The sequence below is a fragment of the Trifolium pratense genome, linkage group LG1, assembly GCF_020283565.1.
Source record: "Trifolium pratense cultivar HEN17-A07 linkage group LG1, ARS_RC_1.1, whole genome shotgun sequence".
Lineage (NCBI taxonomy): Eukaryota > Viridiplantae > Streptophyta > Magnoliopsida > Fabales > Fabaceae > Trifolium > Trifolium pratense.
Genome location: NC_060059.1, coordinates 11,035,157 through 11,061,469, shown reverse-complemented (window position 1 = coordinate 11,061,469; position 26,313 = coordinate 11,035,157). Strand labels below are relative to the sequence as shown.

General features: G+C 32.9%; 5 protein-coding genes, 1 non-coding gene and 1 pseudogene across 7 annotated transcripts; 1 reads left to right on the top strand and 6 right to left on the bottom strand.

The window, feature by feature from the left end:
- Positions 1-160: 160 nt before the first annotated feature.
- Positions 161-9,972, bottom strand: LOC123916448. The gene is made up of 16 exons (XM_045967946.1): positions 9,188-9,972; positions 8,813-9,100; positions 8,199-8,715; positions 6,267-7,633; positions 5,962-6,075; positions 4,584-4,704; positions 3,964-4,061; positions 3,206-3,368; positions 2,993-3,109; positions 2,124-2,266; positions 1,914-2,041; positions 1,515-1,617; positions 1,240-1,360; positions 1,020-1,158; positions 637-711; positions 161-545 (listed from the first exon to the last, which is right to left on the bottom strand). The coding sequence occupies exons 1-3, from the start codon at positions 9,787-9,789 to the stop codon at positions 8,235-8,237; spliced, it is 1,371 nt and encodes a 456-aa protein (XP_045823902.1). The 5' UTR covers positions 9,790-9,972; the 3' UTR covers positions 161-545; positions 637-711; positions 1,020-1,158; positions 1,240-1,360; positions 1,515-1,617; positions 1,914-2,041; positions 2,124-2,266; positions 2,993-3,109; positions 3,206-3,368; positions 3,964-4,061; positions 4,584-4,704; positions 5,962-6,075; positions 6,267-7,633; positions 8,199-8,234.
- Positions 3,827-7,887, bottom strand: LOC123888308. Its single transcript, XM_045937312.1, has 5 exons — positions 7,830-7,887; positions 6,701-7,633; positions 6,267-6,628; positions 5,962-6,075; positions 3,827-3,970 (listed from the first exon to the last, which is right to left on the bottom strand). Exons 1-5 carry the CDS (start codon positions 7,885-7,887, stop codon positions 3,827-3,829), a joined length of 1,611 nt encoding a protein of 536 aa, XP_045793268.1.
- LOC123916531 lies at positions 8,394-18,031 on the bottom strand. Of its 2 annotated transcripts, none has more exons than XM_045968115.1 (2): positions 16,809-18,001; positions 8,394-8,512 (listed from the first exon to the last, which is right to left on the bottom strand). In XM_045968115.1, the coding sequence occupies exon 1, from the start codon at positions 17,904-17,906 to the stop codon at positions 16,809-16,811; it is 1,098 nt and encodes a 365-aa protein (XP_045824071.1). In that variant the 5' UTR covers positions 17,907-18,001; the 3' UTR covers positions 8,394-8,512. The 2 variants fall into 2 exon arrangements, with proteins under 2 accessions (XP_045824071.1, XP_045823996.1); XM_045968040.1 differs by lacking the exon at positions 8,394-8,512 and adding an exon at positions 16,464-16,669 and having other exon boundaries at positions 16,809-18,031.
- LOC123888298 lies at positions 10,002-11,664 on the top strand. Its single transcript, XM_045937302.1, has 3 exons — positions 10,002-10,762; positions 10,850-11,137; positions 11,235-11,664. Exons 1-3 carry the CDS (start codon positions 10,149-10,151, stop codon positions 11,662-11,664), a joined length of 1,332 nt encoding a protein of 443 aa, XP_045793258.1. The 5' UTR covers positions 10,002-10,148.
- Positions 18,032-22,412: 4,381 nt separating the features above from the next.
- LOC123888289 lies at positions 22,413-23,889 on the bottom strand (annotated as a pseudogene).
- Positions 23,890-24,443: 554 nt separating this feature from the next.
- On the bottom strand, positions 24,444-25,640 carry LOC123888282 (indole-3-acetate O-methyltransferase 1-like). Its single transcript, XM_045937282.1, has 2 exons — positions 25,560-25,640; positions 24,444-24,800 (listed from the first exon to the last, which is right to left on the bottom strand). Exons 1-2 carry the CDS (start codon positions 25,638-25,640, stop codon positions 24,444-24,446), a joined length of 438 nt encoding a protein of 145 aa, XP_045793238.1.
- TRNAS-UGA lies at positions 25,422-25,503 on the bottom strand. The gene has a single exon. It is a non-coding gene; the product is annotated as a tRNA-Ser (tRNA).
- Positions 25,641-26,313: the final 673 nt, after the last annotated feature.

Sequence of the window (26,313 nt, the reverse complement as noted above, 5' to 3'; positions counted from 1 at the left end):
CGGTCCGACCTATTGAACTTTGAACCGGTATGTACATCCGTTCAATAATCGATCCGATTCTGATTTTATACCTCGTTAATTTTCCTTAAAAATCAACTAGTTGGTAATTAAGAAGTGGTTTTCTATAAGGTCCATGAATAAAACACACTAAACACAGAGATTAACGGAAGCAGATCTTACATGTAGTGAGTGGAATTACATGATGAGTAACAGCTCACGTCTAAATGGTTCTATTCATGGTCATTAAGTGTGTCAAAATCCGGAGATAATTCAAGCTTTGTTGAAAGACATAAAGACTACTACTAAGGTATGATGCGGCAACATACATGACTACTTGTGCAATGATAGGTATGTGAGACTTTTATGTGCGTTATTGTTCATTTGTTGGAAATATGTAACTATTATTATTAGATAACGAATAAACAAGAAAGAATGTATGTATCAGGCTATCAGCTAAAACTGACACAACACTTAGAAAGGATATCTGTTGACATCACTGTTGAAAAGTAGTCACCTTTTCGGTGCCATTCCACGCTAGTAACAGTCTGCATGAACACATCAACTAATGTTTAATATAAATACTCAAAATTTCAAGCAACAAGCAAACCTTTACTAGAAATGGAGACATGGAAATACCTTTAAATGCCTTAACCTTATAGCGTCATGTTTATCATCTTTAAGCCAGCTAGCTTACACTAGGTGCTTTCTTGCCTGCAAACACAAGTGTTGTTAGGAACTAACAAAAAAAAGTAGCATGCAACATCAGATATCATAAGTATTGCTGCAAATATAAAGTCATTTGTCCTTCCGCAGCGGCCGGTTAGGCTATAAATTCTGAGCTGACTTGCTTTTCTATAATTAAAAAGTTTAGTTGGGGTCATATGCCAATGTAATGGAAGATTTAACATTGATTTATGTTCACAATCAAGTCATGTATATATCAGAAAAGAAAATTTCAATATTTTTTAATTTATATACAAAAAAATACATTATTTTATAATCAATAAAACCAGACTTACACAAAGACGGCCAGAATATGAATATCAGGCAGAGGATTCCAAGTAACACAGTTCACAGCTTCACCAATCTCCTACACCCACTGTCTCAGACATCTACCTGTTTCAACCTCCCAGACACGGACAGTTCCATCACTTGAACCTTCACAAATCCAAATAAGTAAGGATACCAATCTCCACTGTTTAATTGAAACCAAAATATTTGTTATCAACATCCACGTACCTGAAGCCATCCACTGCCCACCTTCATGGTCTTTATATTCGACATAGCATGTTATGGTGTAAGGCTTAAGTTCCTTTTTCTTTGGAAGCTTTGGCTTTAAAGATTCAGGATCAGTATTAAGCTGGTCATAGGAGAAAAACAAAATATAAATGAATTATGCCAGCTATGGAACACACACAAAATAGTCATGTAAGTAAAAAGTAGCAACAAATTAAAACATTTGACATGCAAAGAAAAAACTAGTAAAGTAGTTATTTGATACGATATTCACTTACATGTTTTCTTCGAACTCGACGGCACAAGTACAAATCCAAACGGCGTTCGAAAGACTCCTTCATAGCATTCTCATAAGCAGGGATGCTTCTCATAGACGTAAACCTGCAAAAAACAGGGCCAGTTTATGTCTTTCTGCCAATAACTCTGTCAAATACCTACAAATCAACTATGTTATAACTACGATACCACCACAGACAATGATACATGACAAACAAATTCCCAAGAAAGTCTTCGCAAATACCAATATTTATAGCTATGGCGCTTGCACTTAATCTGATTTCAAACACTCGAGAACAAGTATTGACCCGTAACTAATTAAACTGTAGCTATATGAATACCCTTGATAGTGAATAGGGCTTAGAAATTGATAAGGGTATAGTTGATTACTATAGCTAAACCTTAGGGTTGAATTTATTTCCTCCACCTTTCTCCTTTGTTCTTCCATTTTTTTTGGAGGCACGCTTATTTCCTCCACCTTTCTCCTTTGTTCCTCCACCTGTCTTTTATATATATCCATAGACTCATCCTAAGAGAAACAGGGGGGGAGTTAAAATACTACATATCAAAGTAGAAAATCACAGAACAGGTTAAGCAGTAAGATGGCATACCACAGGCTTCAATAGATTTTCAAATACAGCCATAGCATGCTCCAAACGTGCATCTATGATATCTTCAGGAATCTCAGCCTCTTACAGAATGTGCAGCGGCTCGTTAAGATGCTCATATCCTGGTTTGTCTTTTAGTTTCTCTTCTTGAAGTAGGAACAAAATTATCAAAAGTGAGAAGATAACTCTAGGAATTGCAAGATACACGAGAATGAAGGACACAACATATACTAGAAACATTGGAGATAATTCACTTGGCAAACTGCATAACTGAAACTATTTTCCTCAATTTTACATTCAACTTATCATGCAACGACTCGCTAAAAACAAGCAAATTTATATCTCATCTATGTTGGTGTCGATACTTTGTAAATGCCAAAACATTGAGGACCAAATGGCGTTTAGATGATACTTGATTATCCTTTAATAGGATAATAAAAGGTATGCTCAACCCCCTACTGAAACAACCACCTATCGCGTATTTGCAACCACTACAAAGCAGACACTCAAATTCCTGTATAACTACTACAAGTCGAGTTGCATATTTATGGAAAGACTTGGGAGTTGATAAGATATGCATATTTATGGAAAGACTTATGAGTTGAGAAGATATGCAACGAGTGAAAGGATGGATTGTGGAAGTAACCAAGTGCTACCAAATCGTGTTTGAGGAACAAATTCACTCTTCTGTGGTGTTTTGAACTCATTGAAAACAAATTGACATTATTACAGTTGAAGCCTTTTCATGGCCTTCAGAATAGTAAAATTCTATACACTATGGTGATTTTAGTGTCGCCAGCAAGGTCCTTCACCCGGTATTATGACATATCAGATTGCACGCGATGTACTTTATACGGTTCAATAGTCCTCACCTTTAGAGAATCTTTAACTGAGCCCTGGCCTCTAATATATATTCTACATTCTGTCAGAGCTTCAACCCATTTCAAGGAGTTTCCACGCGGTCCCAGAATTCGACTAACAAAGTTAAACTGTATCAAATAAAATTTTGACATTACTGTATGCGCCAGCAGGAGAATTATATGAAATCATGTTATCATAGGGGATCAGAAAAGATATCAACTCACAATAGGAATGGGAGTAGAACCTGGTATCACTCGGGAACTTATCCACTGGGACATCCAATCTTATAAATCTCTTCACAGTAGAAGTGGGAGTAGAACCTGGCATCACTTGCCAATTTGCAGGTGATGTCTGAAAGTGCGCCATTTTCTGAAGTAACCTGTTTTCCTGCAGTGTAAAGGGTGGGCGCCGGGCGGGTGAGTTACATATCAAGCAAGAGATTCGAAAATATTCATCTGGCCTTCTCATCATGACTACACTAATAATAATGTTGACTGATAGATTTCACAAACAAGAGAAACAACCATGATTGGCATGTCTATTCAACAGCAAAAATAAGGATGCACGGGTACTCCATTTGAGGGAGAGTACCGGTACCGGGTACGTACCCGTATCAGTACCGGGTACATGACAGTACCGGGTACCGGGTATCCGCATCAGCCTAATATCTGTTTGAAACCACCCCATTTTATTTGTTTACATGTTCTAACCATCATCCCAAATTTCCAATTAATTTTGCTTCATTATATTTCTATCTTTTGTATATTATGTTTCAAAATTGTGAATCTTTAATATCAATTTTAAATGGGTAAACTGCAGTGAATATACAAGGTAAGTTTACGAGTTTACAGAGGCTCTAGCGCCCAATGTTCCCAAATTTTTAGTGCGGCACACAAATGATTTACTGCGTTAGATTCATCAATCCAGTAGACTAAAGAATTTTCAGTTAAAGAGTAATAGATGCTAGGGGTCAAATATTCACCACAAAACTGCAATGTGTAGGAATCACAAAAACATATGTTTGAGACTGATCAACTGATAACAGGTTGAAATGACTTTTTGATTTCATCATAAAACCACCTGCAAAACAAGTCAAGTCACCTTAAGAAACCTCCCAAGACAAAGAACAGAAAACATAGCTGTGGAAAAATACCGAAATACTATTGAATATCTTAAAAGACTATAAGCACTAATATGAGAAGAGCGCTAGGAACACTCTCTTATTGGGTGAAATCCATTTGGATCCCACCAATTTATGTGAGACTCATTTCCAAAGTGTGAGACCGACATTAATTTAAGCCAATAAAAGAATGAGTGTTAGAGTGAGTGTTGGAAAGAGAGTACTCCTATTCCTCCTAATATGATTATATAGACTACGCTCCCCCTAACAGATTTGATTAATGGATCTAATAAAGTAATCACTAATAATTAAAAACAGTTCAGAAATAAATGTAACCATCTTTCTACTTGATGTCTGCATTCAGTATATGAAAAAATGTGTATAGTGGATGAAACAGGCAAATATAAAACAAAACAAGGTGAAATAAACACCATTCAGAAAACAATGGATAAAGAAACAATAGGCTGTACACTAGCACTTGCCTCAATTCCAAATTGAGATCTTCTGTCATTTTCTTGTTTAAATTTATTGTATGGAAGGACTACAAAAGGGCCTCGGATAGAGCTAGCAATTTCTATTCTAATCACTATTAGATTCATAAACCTTCAACAAAGAAAAAGAAGACATCTATAAGAAAATATCAAGCAACATATGGTTCTAAAATGGTAACTAAACTAAAGATTGTTTGAGTATAGAAAAAAGGGTTAATCATAAGATCCTACAAAACATATATATACATAGAAAATAATATATATGTATATAATTATGAATTACAACTAAAAATTTATATATTTTATACTTATATTAATTAATAAATATATATTTTATAGTTGTTAACTAAAAACTAATATATTACTTATTATTATGTTGTGTCTAAATTTTTTAAATAATGATATTAGCAATTAGTATTTATTTAATCAAAATCCAAAAAGAAAGTAGTTATTGTTGGATTTGATTGAACGGCACAAGAGAAGAGCGCTGCTCTCACGATCTTCCTCTACGCGCAGGCCGCGCCGCCCTATTCTGCGATCTTCTCACCACTCCAGCACGGTTGGGGGATGATGACACGTGAGATCTGATCTCACGATCTATAGCACATGCCTGACAAACTTGTATGTAGCACTATCATTGATTGGAACACCAACCAAACTACTGTAGAGGTTACACTCAAATGGTTACTGAAATTGCTTTTGAGATAACTTTTCATCCATATGAATTTATAGATGTAAAGTTGTACAATTATAATATTAATTCCTTGATTGTCGGGATTAAATCTTACAATAATCTCTTCTAATTTTGTCAAAATTATACCCTAGGATTACTTACATGGAAGAAATAAGGAAATGAATATATCATCGTATGATTTGGGGACTAGTGCTGACATCCTGACCTTGGTGGTAGGGTTTCCGGCTTGGGACACTAGGGTTTCATCAAGCCAGACAGATGTGAGCTCTGAACGCAACTGGAATTTGTTATTGAATTTCCTTGAGAGAATAACTCTCGGTCATAAAAATTTATAGAGAAATAGTGGTTGTACAAAAAATAATAGGGATTCAATTTGTTCTATAATCTCTCCTAACGGCATCAGTTATATACCAAAAAAAAAAAATACTATTTACATAGATGATATAAATGAATGAAAATCTCATCATATATCACAGTTATATCTCCAACTAATCAACAGTTGTTTATAGAGTACAGGTGTGTGACTGTGCATGACCAAAATCAATGTAACTTTAGGGAAAAACTGATTGCTAAGATACCGATGACAAAATTTCACAATTGCAAGAATGAATCGGTATCCCTTTAAGAAGAAAGAGACACACCAATTTTATTTGAAGATGTACAAAAAATAGTTACCTCATTGACTTCAGATATACAAGGATGACCGATATTCCCCGGCAAATCATAAGGGAGGTAGCACTTGGTTGCCTTAACCCACTTCACCCCAGTTTTGGAATCCTCCCACATAGACTGAAAATTAAATAGAAATAAGTCTTTTTGTTAAAGTTCTATAAATTTTATAATGACACAATTTTGCACAAGCATATAGGAAGCACAGCTTTTTTATATTCATATGCCCTTGGCAATTTCATTGGTGAATTTATAAAAGTATGATAAAACCAACTGCTAGATTACGACAGAATGCATGATAATTTGCTTGCCTGAAGTTTAGAAGGTGTTAATTTGCCATGGTGGGATGTGAAAAAAGCATGACCCTGCAGCCTATATGTTTTTCCATCAATGCAGCAAGATTGATAATACTTTTTCTCACCAATCCATTTTACAGCATGTGAGCTATCTGAAGATAAAGCAGAGTGCTGAATACCTTCAGTATTAGTTCCAGAAACTCCGACAGAATTTGGCTGTGGAACATCTAGGTCATTGTGGTTGATATCAGTAGTTATATTTTCTCCTCCATGAGATTCCTTTTGATTACTAATTGTCAAACTACTGCTAACATGTCTATCTGATGATATTTCAGCATTGTCGTGTGACACTGTTATCCCAGCTTGAGAATCTTGTGCTGGTTGCAAATTTTCACAGTTAGCTGGCTCAGATTATTTAGGAAGAGTTTCAGATTCTGAAGTATCTTTACAAGTCAAAGCCTTTGAATCTATTTGTTCAGCATAACTTTCACCCTGCAAGCCAGTGTTAGCACTACAAACAGCAGATTTCATACATATGCTTGGATCAGGCTTCTCATCAATGGTTTCAATGCTAGATGAAAAGTTGGAACCTTGTATATCTCTCATATCAGGGGTATTTGAGTCAAATGACGGCTCAGTATTGTGATTGGCACTGGAAACAGTTGGAACAGAGTTTCCACTTGATGTAAACATCTGTGGGCTGCCCTTTGAATCTAAGCTCTCTGCTTTCTTCTCTGAAGATGATTGAATACCAGCTGTATTAGAGGGAAAACTTGGTGATGTAATTGAGGATCTCATCACACGGCCATATTTTGGAGGCAAAGGCTTTCCACCGCTTAAACTCAAGCACCTCATGCAGTGCCAATCAACTCTATTATGAATTCCTCTAATGACCGCTGGCTGCAGACACTTCAAGTGAAATCCCTTTTCACAAGCATCACACATAAGAACAGAATCAACCTCATTGACAGGGAGCTCACAAGTCTGACATGTGAAAGTCTTACTCATATAATCCCTTGACGGAGGAGTCCATGTAGGATGGTCAGGAACCTTCGGTAGTAACAATTTCTGAACAACCTTTGCAATATCAGAGTGACTAGGAATCATAGGAGGTTGAACCATGTTTCCACCCTGCAATGGCTGGTGCATGCTAGACATATTTCCAGGTCCCATTTGAGTAATAAATGGTCTAATGCTCTGAGTTGTTGTTACTTGTGGACTTGCCCTTGATATAGTAGTTGCACCAGCAGTTCCTTCAACCTTGACAGAGTTATGAGCAGGCGGCGCCTTGTTTTCTGATACATTTCTAGCTAATGACACAGGATGAGTCTGTATTGACCATGTAGGAGCATTCGCCAACGATTGATTTGCAACTGAATTTGCTACAGTTTAGAAAACTTCTCAAAATCAGTTGTCACTTCTATGACAGAAATGTCATAAGATATAATCATATGCATACTATTTAAAATATACAATAGAATACAAGTATTACAAATTACGAAAGCTAAACTAAAAAGAAGAAAATCAACATAGAAAGTTAAAACTCATGCTTTTCCAATTTCCATAATATTCACCTACAAATATCAGATATCATAAGTATTGCTGCTACATGTGTTGTTGTATTGTAATGAAGCATAATTGTATTCAAAATGTTTGTTAACCAATTTGAGGTTTTTCAATCTATTTTCCAGTAAGGTTTTTTGGCACAAGACATGCCAAATACACTACTCAAAACAGGAAGCATCACAACAGGAAATAGCAAACAATATACTACCTAATATACTACCTAATGCAAAAGAAGAAGAAACTGATGCATATACACTTTAAATGTGATGTAAAGATACATATAAACTTGGCATACAAACATGTTGCAAACAATTTTCCAACATATAATTCAATAATTTTGGCATGATAAAATAGGCTCATAGAACTAATAAAGCAAATTACGTATGAAATGCTTTAAACCAGCAAATGGCCCAATCTTCAACGACCAGGCCAATTCTCCAACAGATATTGCACAGCAGATTTCTTTTCTGTTTGTAATAATAATCCTTCTGTTATCCATGCATAAATGTGTGGAAATGTAGCATTCAATTTCTCTTCAATCTCTTCATCCGAAAGATATAATTTGCCTTGCCTCTGAGGGAGATATTCAGGCTCATTCGCATGGGAATAACATGCCCCATAAAAGCGAAAGATGCCATCGGTCTTTCGATCATCATAACAAGAAATATTTGTAGAGTTGGGTTTCTTCAAAATTGCTACAAGCAAATCATCTTTAACAAGTGACGTCCAAGGAACTTTAGTACCAAGACGGTGCTGAAGATGTCTGCCGAGCTTATGTGTTATATTCCTCCTAGCCTTGTGCAAGCTCGCCAATTCTTTCATAAATAATACTCGTTCATATGAACTCCACAGAAATGGATGGTTCACAATCCAAAGGAAACAAGCATTACTAAAATTCCTACAAAATTAGAATTGGAATTATAACTATAATTATACATAAATTTGTTTTATGAAAATATATATCTAATGAAGAAGGGAGATAAAAAAACACTTACGAGTAACAAGAAAGGAAGTCTAAAAACAGATTAACTTCAGAGCAGGAGGGAGTATAAACATAAGGTAGTGGCTGGGGATAAATAATAGATTCCATTATCGCCTGCAATTGATTGACTTCTGCAATAAAGTTTCCGCTTTCTATCAATGATGGCATTAATTTCCCACGTATCTCAAATGCATCATCATCATAGTTTTCGCTCTTCCTCAACACAAAAATGCTTCTTTCGAGATCTCCACAAGAGCATCGTTGTTTCTTACGATGAAACATTAACCCACTTACAACATTCCTATAAATAAATCATTTTCATGAGAATTTAGTGACATTAAACTATTAATACTAAATGATAATCTATGATAAACAATTAAACACGTACCTAAAAATAATGTAAAAATCGTCTTTAATCGTCTTCCACCATAACTCTACAGCCTCATGAGAATTTAGATTTAGTGCCGTATTGTTAGACGAAAAACTCTGAAATTTCTTGCGAAAGAAGGCTTGAACCGTTTCCACCGGTTCCACCTCCAAATACCTTTGGGAATGAGATGAAACGATTTGAAATGGGGTTAAAAAGTGTGGGCTTGCACTCCCAAGTTTTCTCAATTTTATAAAATTTTGGAATTGTAGTTGGCTGCATTCGATGAATGACGATTCTATCGTCATTCCTTCTCCAATGGTTCGATAACCGTTAAGCAAATAATTCTCATCAGGTTCAATTAGAGGGGCAATGTTAATTAACTCAAAAGGGTCAATTGAAGGTGCTAGAGAGGTAGAAGCAGTGTTGTCAAATAGAGGGGCAATGTTAATTAACTCAAAAGGGTCAATTGAAGGTGGTTTCTGAGAGGTATCTAGGTCAATTTCAACTAGAGAGGTAGAAGCATTACCCGGCTCAATTGAAGGTGTCTTACGGGTATAATCAGTGTACGTTGATAATTCGTCCTCTATTGTCCATCCATCATGAGTAAATCTAACCGACATTGCAATATTTTCTATATCATCTCCTTTGTTGTCTTCTTCTTTTGCAATATCTCCTTTGTTGTCTTCTTCTTTCGCAGTTTCTTCTTCCGCTTCATCAGAAACTTCTTCTTCTTCCGCTTCATCAGAAACTTCTTCTTCTTCGTTCACTTCCGCATAAACTTCTTTGTTTTTTTTATTTGATTTCAGTTTTTTTATCAGAAGTTTATGCGGAAGTGAACGAAGAAGAAGAAGTTTCTGATGAAGCGGAAGAAGAAGAAGTTTCTGATGAAGCGGAAGAAGAAACTGCGAAAGAAGAAGACAACAAAGGAGATATTGCAAAAGAAGAAGACAACAAAGGAGATGATATAGAAAATATTGCAATGTCGGTTAGATTTACTCATGATGGATGGACAATAGAGGACGAATTATCAACGTACACTGATTATACCCGTAAGACACCTTCAATTGAGCCGGGTAATGCTTCTACCTCTCTAGTTGAAATTGACCTAGATACCTCTCAGAAACCACCTTCAATTGACCCTTTTGAGTTAATTAACATTGCCCCTCTATTTGACAACACTGCTTCTACCTCTGCTTCTACCTCTCTAGCACCTTCAATTGACCCTTTTGAGTTAATTAACATTGCCCCTCTAATTGAACCTGATGAGAATTATTTGCTTAACGGTTATCGAACCGTTGGAGAAGGAATGACGATAGAATCGTCATTCATCGAATGCAGCCAACTACAATTCCAAAATTTTATAAAATTGAGAAAACTTGGGAGTGCAAGCCCACACTTTTTAACCCCATTTCAAATCGTTTCATCTCATTCCCAAAGGTATTTGGAGGTGGAACCGGTGGAAACGGTTCAAGCCTTCTTTCGCAAGAAATTTCAGAGTTTTTCGTCTAACAATACGGCACTAAATCTAAATTCTCATGAGGCTGTAGAGTTATGGTGGAAGACGATTAAAGACGATTTTTACATTATTTTTAGGTACGTGTTTAATTGTTTATCATAGATTATCATTTAGTATTAATAGTTTAATGTCACTAAATTCTCATGAAAATGATTTATTTATAGGAATGTTGTAAGTGGGTTAATGTTTCATCGTAAGAAACAACGATGCTCTTGTGGAGATCTCGAAAGAAGCATTTTTGTGTTGAGGAAGAGCGAAAACTATGATGATGATGCATTTGAGATACGTGGGAAATTAATGCCATCATTGATAGAAAGCGGAAACTTTATTGCAGAAGTCAATCAATTGCAGGCGATAATGGAATCTATTATTTATCCCCAGCCACTACCTTATGTTTATACTCCCTCCTGCTCTGAAGTTAATCTGTTTTTAGACTTCCTTTCTTGTTACTCGTAAGTGTTTTTTTATCTCCCTTCTTCATTAGATATATATTTTCATAAAACAAATTTATGTATAATTATAGTTATAATTCCAATTCTAATTTTGTAGGAATTTTAGTAATGCTTGTTTCCTTTGGATTGTGAACCATCCATTTCTGTGGAGTTCATATGAACGAGTATTATTTATGAAAGAATTGGCGAGCTTGCACAAGGCTAGGAGGAATATAACACATAAGCTCGGCAGACATCTTCAGCACCGTCTTGGTACTAAAGTTCCTTGGACGTCACTTGTTAAAGATGATTTGCTTGTAGCAATTTTGAAGAAACCCAACTCTACAAATATTTCTTGTTATGATGATCGAAAGACCGATGGCATCTTTCGCTTTTATGGGGCATGTTATTCCCATGCGAATGAGCCTGAATATCTCCCTCAGAGGCAAGGCAAATTATATCTTTCGGATGAAGAGATTGAAGAGAAATTGAATGCCACATTTCCACACATTTGTTTAATGAGGCGCAATTTTGAGTCATATTTCTAAATTTGTATATTTGCATTCTAGAGCTCAAAATTTGCTATATGACTCAATCCGTGGGTTCTGTAGAAATACTAGCTTGCTCTTTTTATCTTGGTGAGTTCCATTTTTGTTTTTGTTGTGAAAGTTTTTGCCTGATTTGTGACTAACTGATTTGGCCAAATCCATCTCAAAGTTTGGTTTGATTTGTTTGCGGCGAAATCAATTACAATGAAGGAATAATTTTTTAAAGAGGAAATAAATCTTTTTGGTATCTTGGATTCTTCAAATCTTACTCTAATATCAACACATTTACTAACCTTGCTCTCAACTTATTGAAAGGTTTGTATACATAATATTCTGGTGTCAACCATTCCACCGGTGTTTGTTTGCAAGGGCTGAGATGTATATGTCGTAGAAGGTGCAGAGAATTTCTTTGATTCCTCCATCTAGAAATAAGAAAGATATATGAGTAAAGGATACATTAATCATTATTGTGGTCCATACATTAGTACATGATCATTTTTGAAATAACTGATTTCCACAATGGAATATTGGGATCCACCCTTGAGTTAGTTTGCTAGTCAGTCAAATGTGATAGCCTCATTGAATTCACAGCTGTAAATTTGGAATACTTGAGTTGGAGAACTTTTGCTAGTTACCACCAAGTCACTGTAAACAATCTAAACTATGAAAATAATAATAATCTCAACTATTCATTTTTAAAATAGTTATATATATATATATATATATATATATATATATATATATATATATATATATATATATATAGGCTAATGCTACGGTGGACCACCTTCATAAGTGGTTCACCGTAAACAAGTGATCTACCGAATACGAATTTTATAAAATTTATTGGTAGATTAGAAGTTTATATCATATAGAGCATCCATAAAAATATTTAGAAAAATTGAAAATAATTTGATATTTTATTGGGATTTATCAAGATTTACAGTATTTAATAGACCGTTAATTTTGATGGATCTCAATAACATATCAAATTATTTTCAATTTTTCTAAAATTTTCTATAGATAATCTATATGATATAAACTTTCAATCAACGGTGGATTTTGTAAAATTCGTATTAGTTATAGAGTTTTTCATGAATGGTCCACCATGGACCACTTGAAGAAGTGGTCCATGTTAAAATTTTTCATAGTTTGTACAAAAATCAAAACATAATGACAAGGCCGTCTTAGATAATGTTCCTTAGTTACTATAGTTGAGATATTAACAATGACATATCAAATTTAACTCCCTTATCTCTTGGAGAATCCGTCTCTAATGCATCCTATATAGTAGAAGTATCATAACTTCATATATATCATAATTCTCACCCTTCCTTTCCTTTATGTTAGCAAATAAACAAACATAATGAGAATTAAATTTTCATTCTGTCATTGTTGTTGAGAATAATGCCTAAATATCTTTTTTGAAAGATTTTATATTTAAATACGTTTTAGATTTATATTTAAAATAAAATAATATTAGGGTTTATGATTTATATTTTTATTTAGAATATTTAGGATTTGTTTAAAATTTATAGGATTAGTTTGTTATTTAAAGATATTATTTATTTTTATGTAGCTCTATATAAAGAGCCATATACCTATGAATTTTAATGAGAACAAGAATTGGAGTTTCTCCACACAAAAATATATTCCACCAAATTCCGCAATATCAAAAACACAAAAAACCATAACAGTAGTGTCAGAGCGCTAAGGTTCAGACCTGTGAAGATGGAAGAAGGTGATGATGAACCTCGGTTTTTAATCTTTCTTTTGTGCATTTTGATTCCTATATATACGATAATTCAATACATGAGAAAAATAAAGGGATTTCAGAAAAGTTTTTGTTATCATCAACCGTCTTTTTTCTTATGATAGTATGTATAGGTCCACCTGAGTCTCAATCCATCGTAAACCAAATTCTATTAGTCCTTGATATATTATAAAATAGAAAATAGTATTAAAAATCAGCACACGATGGATGAGGACATGTGTGGACTATAACATACTTTTCTTTTTCTCATTGAGCAAAAGAAAGAGATGCAACCATGTGAAAGAACTGTAGTTTCTCCATAAGCTCCTTGGCACGGTTAGCGGCTCGGCGCTCCACTCTAACGAAGAGTTCCTCACTTAGTTTATCACCAATGTGAGCATCAACAAGGACTCCGCATACAGTCCTGCAGCTATTGGCTAGAGCCCTTCCTACTTCATTAGCATCATCTGGTTTGTTCAAATCAAGGGGACTTCCTCCTTTGAATACCTCAAGCTTGTTTATCACAAATGAACCATTTTCTTCAACGACTTCCTTGAAGTCTTGCAAGCTTGGTGCATAAACTGGAATGTTGAAATTGTCTCTTTTTGTGGAGCTAATTAATCCCTGCCATAGAAAATGTCATTAAATTTGTAATAAGTCCATTATGTATATTTCAATTTCAATTTCAATACATGAAAATGATACTATATGATTTAATAATTGGAAGCAATTGATAATCATTCTAAACACAAGTTGAAAACATATTACTGCTCATAGCACTCAATTGCCTATAAACTAATCAAGGTTTTCACTTTAATGTAAAAACAAAGCAAAAAATATACTTTTCTCATTAGTTTGAGCTTAGAGCATCTCCAATAAGATTATCTTAGAGAGTATCATAGACTAATGATCTGTACCTTAACTTTTTTTATCATTGGAGTTTCATGATGTGGCCTAGAGGGTATCAAAATTGATGATACTGGTACCTTATTTAAGGTACCGTATCATCAATTTATTGTTACCTTTTTTTTTTGTATATCGAATTAAATAGAATTAATAACTTGTTAATGATGTATAATAGCTAGAGTGGTATCACCATTGGAGCAAAACACGTATAAGTTGCATAAATACTATATGGCATTGCAGGGACTACTTTTTAGTGATGTATGATTCCCAAAGCGGTATCACCATTGGAGATACTCTTATGACATTACATCAGTTAAGCTGTCATAATATCATTCCTTATCATAAATATATTTTCATTTTAAATATAAATATTTTTTCATTTTAAATATAATACACATTTATTAGAGTGTGTATAAAACAGCTGAAAATTCATTTATTATAAATTCAGAATCAAAAGTGTATTAATTTATTTTACAATTATATAGACCGTATATTGGCAAGCCATCCAGAATTATCATGAGAGGACATGGAGCAACTTTTGTTGCTGAAATCAAAATATAGTATATTTTTGTGCCAATTGATAAGTTAGGTCCGGATGTTGTGATTTTTTATCATTAACTTTGTTGCAATATCATGAGGCCTAAACTTAATAAAATGTTAGGCCTAAACAGTGAATGGTGGATATTATTGTACGTTCATTATCCATGAATTTTCAAAAACACACTTGAAATTGACCTTGAAAATCAATTATTAAGGGTTTTAAAAAAAAATGAAATACATTGATTTTACAAGAGTAACTAAGGGGTTTCCTTTCCATCCATTTTAGTCTCTAATTTGGACGGAAGGGTGATTAGAAGGATGATTTTAAAAGAGTAAGATGTATTAATATAGGGAGTATATCGTATAACATGTTAATATATTGAACTACAAAACATAGTAAAAGTTTAAAATAAAAACGAGATGGTATTTTGAATATTTACCTAGGCTCCATTCCAATTTAACTAGAAGATTTGTTGTTTCAACAAATAAGCAAGCAAGTGCAGCAAAACTCCTCTGATTAATTAGGGCATGAATACCTTGATTATGCGCATGAATACCATGAATACTGTTGTAATCACTGGTTGTATGATTGAGAAGGAGTAAGAGGTGCTCTCATATTTAGTAGTTCTCAGGTAGAAGTTGACACGGACAGTAATTAATATCATTTTTAAATTGGGATGGAGTTGGCATAGTATTGATCAATTTGTATCATATATAAAAATATAAAATAAGATATATAGTGTGTGTATGCTCGAGACCCACAAGACTTGTTATTTATTTCTTACACGTAAAGTATGTAGATTCTTATTTCTGACTCTTGAAAATGAATATTTAAAGAAGAGCACATCATTAGCGAGACACTGGTAATCCGAAACTTGATCGAAAAATAACTAATTAACTATCAAATAACTTAGATTTCTTTAAAATTTTATATGTACAATCTATATAAGTTTTCAATCAAACGGTAAATTTTAAAAAAATTATAATCGTTTAAATATTATTGAGTAGTGTAACATTACTTAAATATTGATATTACTCTTTCTATTGAATTCTGCAAAGAATATTCCAATTGATTTTGAAAGATATGAGGAAGTTCCGTGCAATAACATCTTTTGTTGAAAATGACACATTGACAAGTGAAATTCAGAATTCAGGAAATGCATGTTTGCAATACAAACCACACAGTGCAAAAATAATACATTGCACACATGTTACATAAATTGAATAACATAAAAAATTTATAGCCCAAACGAATATCAAAACTTGAATAGTGGGTTTTTACCACATATTTATGGACTCCCAATATTCCCTGATTCAATCCAATTCTTCCATTGATTTTAGAAGAGTAAGATGTATCAATATAGGGAGTATATTGTATAACATGTTAATTAATTGAACTAGAAAAGGAGAGAGATGGTATTTTGACTATTTACCTAGGCTCCATTCCAATTTAACTAGGAGATTTGTTTCAACAAATAAGCAAGCAAGTGCAGCAAATTGAATTGGAGGTAGTATTTGTTAATTAGGGCATGAATACTTACCTAGATTATGTGATGATCATAAGTGGAGGACTTAAAGCACTTGTTTTGCAGAATCTTTCTTTAAAGCCGCAATAAGCAATCCAGTCCTCAATATTATTGCAAAATTTAGCAAACCAACCAGAAATTTAAACAGCAGTACAATACAGTACAAATATTATTGCAAGAAACCACCAAAATACTAGTATAAATATTATTGCAACATATAGCAAACAAACCACCAGGATTCTTAATCGACTCCAACAATATATAGAAAGCAGCCACCCACCTGCAAGGTAAATAATTACAAATTTAAGATTGCAGAAGAATAACAAAGCATATCTACATTTAGTCAAGAATGCAACAACCCAAAACAATAACTTTTAATTGGTAAATTATCCAAAAATTTGTTCACATTTAGTCTGTACCTAGAAAGGGATAAAAGTATCGGTTATGGCTAAGATATCAGGAACAAATATAGAGTGGAAAGAGAGAGGTGTGAGTTGTACAAGTTGTTGTTCTTGGACAAGCTTGACACTGAATCTGAGAAACTCAATGTGAAATTTGTCGCGGGAAGCGGCCAAGCACAATATATCATTCCCCAAATGAAACAATTCAATCCCATAAAGAAGACAAGTTTGTTGAGTATCATCAAACTTAAATAACCAGTGAACATCAAGCCACTTGTTGGTGATAATGTTATAAGCCAGGAAGATTTGTGCATCTGGGTAAAAGCATAAAATAAGGTTGTCCCCCACAACTTGATTGGCGATAGCAGAGGCACTGAAAAACCCGTGTCCTCCATGAAAGGGTTGATGAAGCAATTCCCAATTATTATTATTATCCTTAGAAGGATAATAAGCATAAAGGGAATCAGTATTTTCAAAGAATACAATGAGGCGATTGTTGTTGGGATCGGGAATGGGTGGAATGGATACCCAGGCTGGATCACGGTGAGTCAAATCGCCGCCAAATGGGATTATAGTTGTTTCCTCCCACTTGCTGCTGCTGCCGCCGATCTGATAGCCCTCAAGGATTCTAGAGTTTAAACGTGTTCCACTACATGCAAAGATCATCTTGTCAAGGACAGCAGAGTATGGTGACTCCCTCTTAAAAATCATTTTGGGGCCAGGAGTCCAATTGGACCATATGGCTGGAGATTTTGTCAAATCTAAAGTAGATACACATGTATTGGAATCGGAGGAGTGTATGTAATTATCTTCTTCTTCTTCGGGTTCGGGGTTTACAGCCATAATAGGGTAGTAGGGCTTGTGCTTGGATGGTTTAGAGTTTTTATACTTACGGACACCTATATTGACGACGGAGAGAGTATCTTCATGAAGCACCGCCGTGGTTGTGAATTCGTCACGGCTCCATACAACTTCTGGATGTTTCGTTACAATAATCTCCTGTTTCAGATCCAAAACGAAAAATTCTGATTTCACACCACAAGTCCATCTCTTTGCCAGAATACGATATTTCCCCACCCATTCGGCCGAATTATTCTTCCAATTGCTACCATCCATTCTTCCTTCCGCGTTACTTTCTTTGATTGATATCAACCCTAATTTTCTGTGGAAAGAAAGAGAGACCGCTACGCCGCTACCCCAATTCCACCTTCATCTTATTATTATTATGTAACCCAACCCTTAATATAGAATTGGGCTCTAAAAGTCCCATAAATTTCTTTCGGGCTTTACTTTTCGCACCACCTACATTTTCTCAAGCACCCCCTGAAAATACTTTGATTATGACGCATGCATTCCATAAAATCACATAGTCTCGCATGTCCACATGTCATGATTTGATATATGTGTAAAATAATTTCCACTGTCGATCTATATAAATTAAATTCATATAACTAATTTAAAATATATAATAATTTAAGTAAAGTTTTTTTATTGAAATACTTTAATTAGAGTTAAAATAGTAATATGTTAACTTCTTTAATAACAAATAATAATGTAATAATAGATTAGTGATCTTTATGGACCTGGAGATTTTTCACCGAAAGCGGCTACAAGGATCGTTGAAGGTAAACTGTTGATTGACATATTCCGAAGGTGGAAATACCCGCAAACACTCTTATAATCAAGTAAGTAGGCTGAAAATGTGAGGTTAATATTTTAGAATATTACATATCTCAATTTAAACCGTGAGTTAGGATTTATAGAGATAAAATTAGGGTTTCAATGTCCTGAAACCTTCTATATGATCGTTGTCCTCTCATGACAAGTGTTGTCATATATCGTTTCATACCCTAGCTAAATCCAATGAATTGGAGCAATCCTCCAACCTTGCTCGTGTGCGCCTCTAGGGTGAGTTTATGTGACGGTTCGCTTAAGAGCGAGTGATAAGGGTGACCCACTCTAAAGCAAGAATGGACTTTAGCCCAATCCATAATAAATAGTATAATACATTCACTAATATACATTTTTTAATAGTATATATGGTTCCTCATATTTGTTAGAATTCATAAAATTTCATCTAATTTATGTGAGACGATAAAATATAGTATGATTTGTTAAAATTATAACTAATGAAATAGTGTTAGGTTCCATGAGTATAACTCAATTGTTATGAACATTACAATTTACAGGGGTTAGAGTTCTCCACTTAAAATTTTGATCACTAGACTACTTGAAGAAGAAGAAGAAATAAATTAAAAAGCAAAAAAAATGTGCTAGTGTTACTCTATCGATGTAGTTGGCCCATTTATTTGTTTGTTTATTTTGTCAAATAGTCTAATAATAATAATTTCATCCAGGTTATACAAGTAGTTTCGAAATAATCATCCAAAAATAAGGTGATGCGGTAAATTGGTGAATTTTTATTTGATGTATGTAAAAAATTGTTCTTAATTTTTTTCAAGGGTTTGTACTTTGTACACAACAATTAAACAATGAAAAAAATAAACAAAATCACGGTTTCTTATACAAAATTTTGGAATTGGAAACAAAGTAAGAAAAAGGCAACAATTGTGTAATTAAGGATAAAAATAGAAAATAAAAACACAAATCAAACAGACAAATAGTCTTCTAAATAAAAATTATAACTATGATTAAAATCAACAAAAAAGTTAACATTCATTTTTCACAGGTCAATCTTTCAAGAAAATTGTGAGGGTTTATGTCTTAATGCAAATTATTTCCTCCAAGCATTCAAAGAGATCTCTAGCACATAGTGTAAAACTAAAAAATTAAAAACAGTTTTAAAAAACAAGTCTACCAAACAAGTTTTCTATTTTTAAAAACCAAAAAACAGTTTTTGAAAACCATTTCAAACAGGCCCTTACTTAAGAGTTTTATATTGTTTAAACGATAGGTCCATGTCAAACCAACAAAGCTTCCCTTCTTTGCTCCCCATAATTAAATTTTCACCTGCATGGAATGTGTCTCCAGACACAACTATGATGAACGACTACTGCAATTATGATTAGAAGAAAACTGATAAACTTTATTTCTTCATTACTAATAATGATAACCTCCAGGATGAACTGCAATTGATGAGACGTCTTTGAGACCAGTATCAAGCTTTTTTATGAGTTTTCTCTTCAATAAATTCATGAATAAAAAAAATACACGTACACTCGAGGGGGTTCAACTGAACCCCCTGGACTTAAAAAAAAATACACGTATAATCCTATATAATTTATATTTTGAACCCCCTCATTTTTCTATATTGAACCACTGACTTAGTTAAACTCAAAGCAATTTTAACTTACTTATTTTCAAAATATATTCTATCTTTATTAGGGCTGACAATGAACCTAAATAAGTCGAATAAAGTTTGAGATCGATTTGACAATTAATTCGTTTAACTTGCTTGGTTCATGAACTAAATGAGTAAAATTTAAGCTAAATATTAAGTTCGTTAATTAAATAAACTGAACTTGAACTATATATAGTTCGGCTTGTTTGATTTTGAACTTGGTTCATGAACCAAATGAGTCGAACTTAAGCTAAATATTAAGTTAGTTAATTAAACGAGTTGAACTTGAGCTATATATAGTTCGACTTGTTTGGTTTTGAACTTGGTTAAAGAACCAAATGAGTCGAACTTAAGCTAAATATTAAGTTCGTTAATTAAATGAACTGAACTTGAGCTATATATAGTTCGACTTGTTTGGTTCACGAGCTGACTTGATTATATATATAACACTTAAAAATATATTTTTAAATAACACTTCAAAAATAATTTAAAATTTATATATTTTAAAATGGAGAATAAATATAATGAAAAAAAAATTCATATCGAATTTTTGATTTGGGTAAATAGTGTTATACCCCCCTGCAAAATAGACGAGTTTTGCGTTACCCCCCTGCAAAATATTTTTTTGAGATTACCCCCTGCAATGTCAAGATTCTTTGCGTTACCCCCCTGACTTAACAAGTGGGCATATGACATGGAAGAATCTTGACGTGGCATGACACGTGGAAATTAATTTATTTTTTATTTATTTTTAATTGTCAACTCATTAATTAATGTGGGTTTTTAATTAAAAAAATGAAAAAAAAAACTTAAAAGTTGTTATATTTTTATGAACTTACTTAAAAGAAAGTTTTGTTTTTTTTTTTTGACTAAAAGTTGTTATTATATATAATAAAAAAATTCTTATATAAATATAATAACTAATAATAGAGTAACCAACAAAAAAAAACGAAGATGAAAAAAAACTAATAATAATAATAATAGTAACCAAAAAACTAATAATAATAATATTATTATTATTAGTTTTTAATAATAATAATAGTAACCAAAAAACTAATAATAATAATATTATTATTATTAGGTTTTTTTTTCATCTTCGTTTTTTTTTGTTACTCTATTATTATATATAAAACAAAAAATTCTTATATATAAAAGTTGTTATTATATATAAAAAAAAAAATTCTTATATATAAAAGTTGTTATTATATATATAAAAAAAAAATTCTTATATATATATATATATATATATATATATATATATATATATATATATATATATATATATAATAACTAATAATAGAGTAACCAAAAAATAAACGAAGATGAAAAAAAAACTAATAATAATAATATATAATATTATTATTATTAGTTTTTTGGTTACTATTATTATTATTATTAAAAACTAATAATAATAATATTATTATTATTATTTTTTTGGTACTATTATTATTATTTGTTTTTTTTTTTCATCTTCGGTTTTTTTTGTTGGTTACTCTATTATTAGTTATTATATATATATAAGAATTTTTTTTATATATAATAACAACTTTTAGTCAAAAAAAAAAAAAAACTTTCTTTTAAGTAAGTTCATAAAAATATAACAACTTTTAAGTTTTTTTTTCATTTTTTTAATTAAAAACCCACATTAATTAATGAGTTGGCAATTAAAAATAAATAAAAAATAAATTAATTTCCACGCGTCATGCCACGTCAAGATTCTTCCATGTCATATGCCCACTTGTTAAGCCAGGGGGGTAACGCAAAGAATCTTGACATTGCAGGGGGGTAATCTCAAAAAAATATTTTGCAGGGGGTAACGCAAAACTCGTCTATTTTGCAGGGGGTATAACACTATTTACCCTTTTGATTTTAGTTTCAAGTTGAAAATTAATTGAACCTAATGAGCTGAACTGAACTGCTCGTGAACTATAAACGAGTCGAACTCGAGCTGAAAAGAGTTTATGTCAAACTCAAGTCTAGTTTCTAATCGAACCAATGATTATCGAGTCTAGTTTTGATGTATTGACTTATGATGTTTTATGTTTTATATAGTATGAAATTATAAATATTATCCAATTTTATTTATTATTATTTTATATAGAATTTAAAAATGTAAAAAAAAAAATATATTTAATTAAAAATAGTTCGATCTGTTGACATCCGGTCCGACCTATTGAACTTTGAACCGGTATGTACATCCGTTCAATAATCGATCCGATTCTGATTTTATACCTCGTTAATTTTCCTTAAAAATCAACTAGTTGGTAATTAAGAAGTGGTTTTCTATAAGGTCCATGAATAAAACACACTAAACACAGAGATTAACGGAAGCAGATCTTACATGTAGTGAGTGGAATTACATGATGAGTAACAGCTCACGTCTAAATGGTTCTATTCATGGTCATTAAGTGTGTCAAAATCCGGAGATAATTCAAGCTTTGTTGAAAGACATAAAGACTACTACTAAGGTATGATGCGGCAACATACATGACTACTTGTGCAATGATAGGTATGTGAGACTTTTATGTGCGTTATTGTTCATTTGTTGGAAATATGTAACTATTATTATTAGATAACGAATAAACAAGAAAGAATGTATGTATCAGGCTATCAGCTAAAACTGACACAACACTTAGAAAGGATATCTGTTGACATCACTGTTGAAAAGTAGTCACCTTTTCGGTGCCATTCCACGCTAGTAACAGTCTGCATGAACACATCAACTAATGTTTAATATAAATACTCAAAATTTCAAGCAACAAGCAAACCTTTACTAGAAATGGAGACATGGAAATACCTTTAAATGCCTTAACCTTATAGCGTCATGTTTATCATCTTTAAGCCAGCTAGCTTACACTAGGTGCTTTCTTGCCTGCAAACACAAGTGTTGTTAGGAACTAACAAAAAAAAGTAGCATGCAACATCAGATATCATAAGTATTGCTGCAAATATAAAGTCATTTGTCCTTCCGCAGCGGCCGGTTAGGCTATAAATTCTGAGCTGACTTGCTTTTCTATAATTAAAAAGTTTAGTTGGGGTCATATGCCAATGTAATGGAAGATTTAACATTGATTTATGTTCACAATCAAGTCATGTATATATCAGAAAAGAAAATTTCAATATTTTTTAATTTATATACAAAAAAATACATTATTTTATAATCAATAAAACCAGACTTACACAAAGACGGCCAGAATATGAATATCAGGCAGAGGATTCCAAGTAACACAGTTCACAGCTTCACCAATCTCCTACACCCACTGTCTCAGACATCTACCTGTTTCAACCTCCCAGACACGGACAGTTCCATCACTTGAACCTTCACAAATCCAAATAAGTAAGGATACCAATCTCCACTGTTTAATTGAAACCAAAATATTTGTTATCAACATCCACGTACCTGAAGCCATCCACTGCCCACCTTCATGGTCTTTATATTCGACATAGCATGTTATGGTGTAAGGCTTAAGTTCCTTTTTCTTTGGAAGCTTTGGCTTTAAAGATTCAGGATCAGTATTAAGCTGGTCATAGGAGAAAAACAAAATATAAATGAATTATGCCAGCTATGGAACACACACAAAATAGTCATGTAAGTAAAAAGTAGCAACAAATTAAAACATTTGACATGCAAAGAAAAAACTAGTAAAGTAGTTATTTGATACGATATTCACTTACATGTTTTCTTCGAACTCGACGGCACAAGTACAAATCCAAACGGCGTTCGAAAGACTCCTTCATAGCATTCTCATAAGCAGGGATGCTTCTCATAGACGTAAACCTGCAAAAAACAGGGCCAGTTTATGTCTTTCTGCCAATAACTCTGTCAAATACCTACAATTACAAATCAACTATGTTAAAAAAGCAAAAACTAGTTCAGAAACAAGAAAACACAAGTCAGAAAGAGCATCATAATGTCTAAAAAGTAATTACATTCATCAATATATAACACACAAACAATACAAACAAAAGATGGGAGAAAACAATTCATTTGGTCCTCAACAGCTGCAGTATGGTACTACAACTGCAGTATAATACTGCAATCGTAGAGGAACCAGTTGAAAAACATGAGGCTAGAAATTGTGAACCTCGGTTTTTAATCTTTCTTTTGTGCATTTTGATTCCTATATATACGATAATTCAATACATGAGAAAAATAAAGGGATTTCAGAAAAGTTTTTGTTATCATCAACAGTCTTTTTTCTTATGATAGTATGTACAGGTCTACCTGAGTCTCAATCCATCGTAAACCAAATTCTATTAGTCCTTGATATATTATAAAATAGAAAATAGTATTAAAAATCAGCACACGATGGATGAGGACATGTGTGGACTATAACATACTTTTCTTTTTCTCATTGAGCAAAAGAAAGAGATGCAACTATGTGAAAGAACTGTAGTTTCTCCAAAAGCTCCTTGGCACGGTTAGCGGCTTGGCGCTCCACTCTAACGAAGAGTTCCTCACTTAGTTTATCACCAATGTGAGCATCAACAAGGACTCCGCATACAGTCCTGCAGCTATTGGCTAGAGCCCTTCCTACTTCATTAGCATCATCTGGTTTGTTCAAATCAAGGGGACTTCCTCCTTTGAATACCTCAAGCTTGTTTATCACAAATGAACCATTTTCTTCAACGACTTCCTTGAAGTCTTGCAAGCTTGGTGCATAAACTGGAATGTTGAAATTGTCTCTTTTTGTGGAGCTAATTAATCCCTGCCATAGAAAATGTCATTAAATTTGTAATAAGTCCATTATGTATATTTCAATTTCAATTTCAATACATGAAAATGATACTATATGATTTAATAATTGGAAGCAATTGATAATCATTCTAAACACAAGTTGAAAACATATTGTTGCGGTGTTCGTTTGGTTCATTTTGAAAGGTAGATTTCAATCAATTGCAGATTCGATCAATGATTTGGGCATCATCGTTGCAGATCCGGAAGCATGGACATTCTGGTGACTTTTATCATATTATATTATTTGTAGGCATATTGCAATTGCCGTTGTATGCTATTAACATGGATGCTGTGAGATTGTTTGCAGTTTCATCCTTTTTGTTTTTAGCTATGTTGAATTTGTATTTGCATGTGATGTACTGTATCAATTATTGGAATGAATGAATATCCTTATTTTGAGTCAAAAAAAAACAACATAATAAGAAAGGAAAGTATTGTTAAAAAAACAAAGGAGGAAATAAGGAAAGTATATGATAAGCAAACAATATAAAATTTGTGCTTAAAAAAATGAAGTACGACGCAATAATAAAAAATAATAATAAAGCAAATGTACAAATAATCCAGTTTTGAGAAAGAAAAAGAAAAAAGAAATCGTCGACAGCAGGGTTCGAACCTGCGCGGGCGAAGCCCAACAGATTTCAAGTCTGTCTCCTTAACCACTCGGACATATCGACTTGTTGTAACCTTTTTCATTTTAAACATAAATATAACTATACTGTTAATGTCTCACGTTTACAACTTGGCCAGTGCATGAATAATGAATTATCGAAACAGGATAAAGAATCCATTCAGCCTCTTCATAAGCATGCATGGCACTTTATTGCATATATTGTTCCATTAGTTAAAGCACAAATAATTGAAATATGACCCAAATGTTAAATTTATGGCCAAGCTTCTTGTATATATAGTTTGAAGTTGTTGGATGTTCTTATTCTTCTAGTTTTGTTTATTTGATTGTAGATAAGAAGATGTGCATCTCCTTAATTTCCTAGGATGTATGTAATCTTAGATGGCATTTAACATAGATCGGTATTAAACTTGTGCATGACAAACTGCATCAGATCAACAGTTAGATGATATAAAGTATAAACTAGTCGATTGAGTTTTATCGTACGTCACTTTGACTAAATGTACTATTTATATGTTTTATTTTGACCGTATTTTTCTAAAAGTATATAAATGTAAATATAATCATATAAGATCTTGTTTGATTTGTTTCGATAAATATTATCAAATTTCTATAATTTTTACTAATAGAGAATTAAACATATTCGTAATCAAAATTATGCATCGGCATACGGTGGCAAATGAGTTGTTATATTTTGGGATGGAGAGATTATATTTATGCCACACCAAAGTTATTCATCGGATCATGGACTTTGGAGATTTCATTTTTCTTCATGATACCAAATTTCTTTAATTTGAGGGAACTGGAAAAATGTATTGGAGGAAGATTTTGGATGATTTAGATAAATTCTTCAAAT